The 7539-nt window shown below is 40.6% G+C and overlaps 1 protein-coding gene across 1 annotated transcript in view; it reads left to right on the top strand.

Moving 5' to 3' along the window:
• slitrk3a (SLIT and NTRK-like family, member 3a) overlaps positions 1–1677 on the top strand; it is a 7970-nt gene extending 6293 nt beyond the window's left edge. Inside the window, exon 3 of the mRNA XM_089014158.1 lies at positions 1–1677. This exon is cut by the window's left edge and continues 2152 nt beyond it. Within this exon, the coding sequence (XP_088870284.1) occupies positions 1–615 (615 nt within the window). The 3' untranslated portion in view covers positions 616–1677.
• The last annotated feature ends 5862 nt before the right edge of the window (positions 1678–7539 follow it).

The raw sequence follows: 7539 nt of genomic DNA, 5'->3' as shown, positions 1-7539 counted from the left end.
TCCAGCTTGCACTCTCACACTCATCCTAGCCATACACATTCCCACGGCCATGTTTATGATTACATCCCCCACCCCGTGACTCAGATGTGCAACAACCCCATTTATAAGCCCCGGGAGGGTGAGATAGCAGTGACGTCGGACGACGACGGAGTGCAGTTCTCAGCGAAGAGAGACAATGCAAGCAATGGTAACGGAAACAGCTACAGAACCTTGTTAGAGAAAGAAAGAGAGTGGAGGCTCTCGGTGTCCAACTCTCAACTCAACACAATTGTTGCCGTCAACCACAACACAGCCGACTTTGCGGGGCTTCACGAGAACGGCGGGCTTTGCCAAACCGTGATTGACAGTCAAAGGCCCACACCTACCGTGGCTTTTGTGGACTGCGTTTATGGGACTGCTCCCAAACTAAAGAACATGCACGTGGCACACGCTCACCCACCTGGCATGCAGTACCCAGATTTGCAACAGGACGCTCGGCTGAAGGAGACTTTGCTTTTCACGGCGGGGAAATGCTGCTTCCCTGAACCTTCCCAAAGCGATTATCCGGAATTAAGGGCCAAACTTCAAACCAAGCCAGATTACCTCGAACTGTTGGAAAAATCGTATCGGTTTTAACATTTGTAGCCCGGAGGAGAAAGGCATGAAAGACATTGTCTATTTACTTTGGACAAAACACGCTTTCCCGAATCCAATATTAAAATCAAATCATTCTGGACAAGGGAGATTAATTGAAATTGCGTACTGTCCGGCCCAAATGATGATGAAGGAAAGGCTGTTCTCAGATATATCAATTAAGTGCCTTTTTTCTGAGTAGCCAGCAATGTCAGTATCTGTTATTATTTTTTTATAATATAGATATAACTACTTGTTGAGAAGAGTGTGTTAGAAGAGCAAGGGAGGCATTGGGGGAATTAAAAAAATACACCACAATCCAGATACACAATAAGATCCTTTCTTTATGGAATTCCCATGACGCACGGGAGCAGGACGTCTCTCTGAATCGGTGGCTTTTTCTCTGCCTCTTCTACCCCTAACCAGGATCTGCAAAGACCCCTGGAGGCCGTGCACATTAAGGCAATGGGAAATCATTGAAAGAAGGATAAAACAAATGTGAATGTGATCCGCAGTCTGCCGCATGCACTCGTTGCAGTGCAGGAAGATGAGGGTTGGCGGCGGTATGGGGGTTTTGGAGTTCATCACAATGTGAACAAAAATATTGCAATGCATTGCATTCCGGTTGACTGCTCTATTTAATTTTGATATCCTATGATGATGTTTGTGACCATTAATTAGAATGTTTGATTTGTTCGGGGTGCTTCTCAAAAAGGGACCCGCCGGGGATGCACAGGTGATGAAACATTTGTGAATATTATCAGACACCGGCTAATGTTTTCTGGATATTTCCACACACTGTGTGGAAATATCCCCCTACTCTCCACACAATTGCCTCTGTATCCCGCCCCTGACCCCAACTTCGCCCCACCATCACCCACTAACAGCTTTGTCAGGCGCACTTTTAATGTTTTCTCTCTCACACAAAGATTTGAAGAAAAATGTGCATATATTTATTCTGTAATTTCAGTGACGACTTTAATTGTAAAGGTAATGTTAAATCAATGTACAGTGATTATGCGTCTGGTATAGCCTTCTTAAATAAAAAGAAGCTCTTCAAACAGATGTATGGAGGCTTGATGTCACATAAAGCTATGTTGAACAATACGGAGGAATGTGTGATTGTTCAAGTCCTGGTTGAGGTAAATTCCTGAAACTCTATTTGTGGTTATGAGAAGTTGACAATCACACAATAAATTCCCCTTTGTACCGGACACATTTTGATTTGCGCAGGTGTCCATGTACAAGTTTAACAAAAAAGAGGTTTGTCTTGAGTAACTTTTAGTTTTCCTCTAAATTGTACTAAATTCTCGAACAAGATAAGGGAGGAAATCATAATTGCCGATCTTCATTTTCCAAAATCGGGATTAACGGTGTATAATGACAAGCAAGATCACTATATTATACTATATACTCACTATATTATAAGAATCTCAATGCTAATTTCGAAAATGCCCTAAGCGTCTTGTTTTTGTCCACGAGAGGGCGGCAAAAGTGTGATGTACACTTAGATTTCATTCAGTATTTGAACACTGTAGTGTTTGAAAACTGAATACTGACCATTTTGATTAAGTTCTTGTTATTTTAATCAATACTAAACAATTAATTTAGAGAGCAAAACCAGCTTTTTTTACACTTACGTGTTTGCTGTTTATTGTCAGTGCAATATGTTCCTGCAATGTAAAAAATGGCAGAATTAACTAATTAGATCCTTTACGTGCATGAAAATGTGAGGTAACCATTGGGGTTTCTTTGTATTTTCGGAGTAGGAAATATAACAATATTACAAACATGACGAACAAGGTACATTCTAATAAACTCACTGACTGTTTCCTCTCACAAGTTCACAGCTGAAATTGACGAACATGTCGATTCTTCATCACAGAAATGCGTCGAGGTAACATAAGTTTTTTTTTCCTTGCACATTACCTCATCAATGTGGCTTTGCTCCAAATCGAAATATTGCAAGACAAAAATATTGTCTTGCAATGTCAGTGTTGAATGATAGTAGCTTGCAAAATACTGCTAGCAGCAAACATTTCTATTTCAACAGTAAAGCAACTGTTTTGTTCTGCACATGATGTTTTACCGGTTTGCACCCAAACCCACGCGGCCTCTCCTTTCCACAACGATACCAGTCAGCAATTTCACTCTGCACTCACTTTGATTAAAGCCATCATGCATCAGTGAACCCCGACCTTCACCGTGAACCTCTCATGAATAAATAAATAAATATGATTCGGGGATGGCCAAAGGGTGGGGAAGTTTCTTGGTTTTATCCATCTTGGCCACCTTCCATCCTATACCAGATGAACCCAACACGCCCCGCAATCTTATGGTTCACTCTCTGCTGTTATGACCAACTGCACCATGCCGAGTGGTTTGATCCTCATGAATACTCTTGTTTTCCTTCACTAATATCGTCGATGGATTTCGTATTTTGCAGGAATATGAGATAATGGCAACCGGTGGGATTCATTTGAAACAGCTTGATCCTCTCTCAGGTGTGAAATATAAAAATGTACCCTGTTCTGTGAGAGATGTTTGAATTTTGATGGGAAGTTAACCTTGCCTTTGGATATTGCTCGTTCGGTCTGCGTGTCGACAACACTTGAGAATGGAAAATGGAGTGAAGTGTGAGCATGATGTACTTGCTCCACCGATCTGAATGTCGGTTCTGTCAACTTAAATCACCTTAAGGGTTCCTAACATGGCAATTGACACAAGCGAGAGGTTCAAAGTCAAATCTAAGGTTAAAATATGGGGACTTTGCCACAATTGTTAAATTACAGAGAGGTATTTGCGGGCCACTTGGGATTTACATTTTGGGATTTTAGTGTGTGCGTGTTGAAGTAATAGTTTCATGATTCAATCAGTAATTTTAACAATTGTCACATTGAATTGATTTTTCGAACAAAAACATCCAATCAGTTTTGTTTTGAATGTGGGTGTGTGTTTTTATTCCGTTGTTTGTTTGCATGTGTGGGCATGTACGTGTACGTGTACCTCTGGTGCCTATGCTTCTGTCTCTTTATCCGAAAACACGCCGGTTGCCCTATTTATTGTATTTGTTCACAATAATTTTGAGTTTGTAAGATGATATTTTATACTATATTGTATATTTGCTGGCAAAGATCGAAAGATTGACGCGAAACACTGAAAACAAGCTCGAGGTGAGGCAACGTTTGATGGGAGGGCCAACACATAAGTGGTTTAGAGAAGGATGAGAAAACATCATGTTATTCATGCGAGGATTGCGACGGATCCGCCTCTTGGCAAAACTGACGATTTTCTGATCTTTGGTCAATGAGAAAAGCAGTCATCAACCAATTCGGTAAAACAAGAGTCCAATAGCAAAGGCAATGAGGAGAATTCTGTGACCACTCAAAAAGAAAAAAAAGTACATTGCATTGCATTTCATTGCGTGTTTGTTCATGAGATATGCAAGATGCCGTTGGGGAAACAGGAAATTATCTCCAGTTTGCTGAAGAAGCCAATCCGTCTGACTGTAATGCTGAAGCTGCAGTTCAGGCAGGTGTTGCATACAAATATGCCAAATCCTGTTTTTGTGTGTGTGTGTGTGTGTGTGTGTGTGTGTGTGTGTGTGTGTGTGTGTGCGTGTGCGTGTGCGTGTGTGTGTGTGTGTGTGTGTGTGTGTGTGTGTGCGCGCGCGTGTGTGTGTATGTGTATTGCCTTTCTCGATGCGTCGCAAAGGGTTTATTAAAAGTTTGATTATTTTTAAATGGACCCAACAAAGTTCCTTTAAAGCATTTCCGCGTGACAGTACTACAAAAACTGACAGGCAGGCGCCTTTACTTACTTTACCTTTGCACACATAATATATATTTGTTTTTACACCACCTGAACGGTATTAATTTTGTGATATTTTAGTTAACTATTGTTTTTGTTTTATGAATTAGCCATATATAGATTTATTACAAAAATACTACAACCAGAAAACTTGAGCCCAAGGCTTTATCCCCTTTGAAGGAGTCAAATAAAAAATGAGCTTTTTTTTTACTGGATATTAATTTTTTTAATAGTTTAGCTCACTCACTGAGCTAATCTTAAATAATAGATATACTCAGAGTACAATTCAGTTTAATTTGCATCACAATTGCATTTTACGTGGTGATAACGTTATGACATCTTTTGGGCACAAAGTCAAAGTCAGCTTTATTGTCAAATATGCTAATATGTGTGACATACAGCACAGATGAAATTACTGTCCTCTCGGACCCAGCATGCAAGGCACTTATAATTACTTTAACAAACATAATAAACATGAAAACGCCAATTTGCCATGAGAGGGGAGCCGCTGCGTGTTCACGCGCCGCCATCTTGGGGAAGAAAAAAAAAAAACAAATGACAACACAAAGACACAGATGGTATGAAAATGAGGTTTTGTTGTCCTTTTTTGGGACATGGTTGTTATGTTGATCAGTGCTCTAACTAAAATTTACACAAATATTTTTTTCTGAAACATCTTTCGGTGACCGAAATTAGGGATTGACGTGACCTCTAAGTTAGCATAGGTGTGAATACGGCTCGTTTGGTTATATTACCCATGCAACTAGCTGGTGATTGCTTTAACCCTGCTTTGGAAACTCTGCTAAAGAATAAGGGGTGCATGTGATGAATGAAAACTGGTGAGCAAAGAAAGGGGAGGTCAAAATGATGCCAAGTGATAAATATATATACAAGTTGGAAACACACAATCATGCCACAAACACACTTAACGGCGTATAATGTACTCAAGCAAAGTATAGGTCACTTACATGAGTTCTAAAATATGCATGCTAGAAGCGAGGTCAGCGTGACGTTGATGAGTTTATAAGGTCAATTGCCTTCAATAGCACATTGTACCTTGTGTTCATGCATAATGCATAAAAGGTTTACTGTACTGTATGTAATAATGAACATGCTCGCATGTATCCGTCCATTTTTCGTATCTGCTTTATCCTTATTTGGTGAGTGAGGAGTGCAGCAGCCTTTCCCAATCGTCTTGATTTTTTTGTTTATTTTTTTCAAATATGTGCACCACAATATCTGCTACTGTCTCCTGATGTTTTTTCTATCACCACTTAGTCAGGCTGATTGGCTGCAACAAGATCGTCAAACCAGCTCTGGAAGTCTCAAACAATTCTGCTCTTCTACCATCTTGATTCTGAGACCCACAGTCCATATTTACTTGCGATTTTTCATCACGCTGATCCGACCACCTGGTTATGCCGCTCTATGTTTGCCGTTGCTTGCCAGCATATTTCACCCTACTGTGATATGCTGCACTGTCTCTGTGGCTTCTTACCACAGCCTTACACAGCCTTACCCAGTCCTGACTGGTGTGGGAGACCGCGACCTTGATTGATCTTGTGGCATAAGGGCCGGTTCTTGTGCGGTCGTGACTCGTGCCTCTCTGCTGTCTTTCTGTCCAGCCTTCCCACCGATATGTTTTCCCGATGTCAGCCACTTCACTCCAGTTTCTCGGTAATGCATGCCATGCAAGACAGTCTTTCCATCACAGTACCATCTGGCTCCACATTTGTAAGTTTGTGTTTCTTGAAACGTTCACGAGTCACCCAATATTTGTTCTCATTGTTTACAGCCTCATGATGCTGGACTTTGGGTGGAAAACTCTTTCTGTGGCAAGGTTGTTATGCTCGTGGTATATCTCATGACTGGCAAGGTTTGGGTGTTGGTAGCCTGCATCTGATTCTTGCCACTGAGTATACAGGATCTTTCTTTATCTGTCTATTTAGAAATAGCTCCCTTGTGAGGAACTTCATATTAGTTCCTATTCGCACATGGAATTCTAAGTTATCTTTAGCTGTCATGTACAGTTATGCTCCCCTCAGGAAATTCAAATCCATTCAATTGCATTCATGAATCATTGGGAAATGCATACTAAAACCTGACAATCTTTAGAAAATCACTTCCTGAATATTGTATGTTTTTTTTTTCGTATTTTTAAGGTTCTTTCAGGAACATTATAGCGGGACTGCGATACACATATATGTTTTAAATAAAGGCAGTGTCATGTGCTTGGGTAAAATATATCAAAAAGCAGGTAAGAGGGAGGATCAGGTTAACTTCACAAAATGCATTCAAATTGCAACACTATTCTACTCCCACATCTACAGGACCCAGTGAGAAAACTAAATCAGAACAGAAAAAGTCCTGAAAACCAACAAGAATCCAAACTAATAAACAAAACCCATGGCGGAAGCAAAACACAAACAGGGATAAAGTCAGCAACAGAGCCATTGACAGAAACAGTGACAGCAACAATGATCCAAAACGGACTGGTTGGGCCGGAAGTCCATTTAATAGAAAACCTACTGATGATATCACGACTAACAGTTCTGCCGTTGTAGGAAGAGCCTACGAAGCCAGCTGTTGGTCCCAAACAAATCAACGGTGACAGGCAAGATTCCAAATAGTTTAGTGATCCTGTCAAATTTAGCATGAAGACATATTCAAGGATCAAAATTGAAACAAATGACTGAAAATAGTAGTAAATTATTTTGCAACTTCATCAGATGTTGCTTTTTATTTGACACTCTTTTTCACAAGTTTTTCACAATGACAACAAAGGAGTAAGTGCAAGAAATTACTAGGCAACCTACATTCACTAGCTTTTCCTTGTTCCTATTTGCTTTACCCGTTAAATCAGTGGTGCCGAGTGAGTAATGCAGTATATTCTAGGCATTCAGTTTGATTTGCGTGTGCGGTATTTGGCCCAATATGTAATATATTCTGTTGTCAGGCACAGAGGGCAGCACCAGATCTCAAATATGTATGAGTGGCGAGGAGAGCCCTTTGGGAAACACAACTAGACAGAGAGGAACATGGCCCCCTGCTGTGTGTGCATGTTTGTGTTGGTGTGTTTGTGTGTGTATAGTCGAGGGAAAAAAGCATGAGAGACAG

This window comes from Hippocampus bargibanti, linkage group LG14, assembly GCF_051943395.1.
Source record: "Hippocampus bargibanti isolate YZ-2025 linkage group LG14, ASM5194339v1, whole genome shotgun sequence".
Classification (NCBI taxonomy): domain Eukaryota; kingdom Metazoa; phylum Chordata; class Actinopteri; order Syngnathiformes; family Syngnathidae; genus Hippocampus; species Hippocampus bargibanti.
The sequence above is the reverse complement of the archived record's forward strand: the minus strand, read 5'-3'. Positions and strand labels throughout refer to the sequence as shown.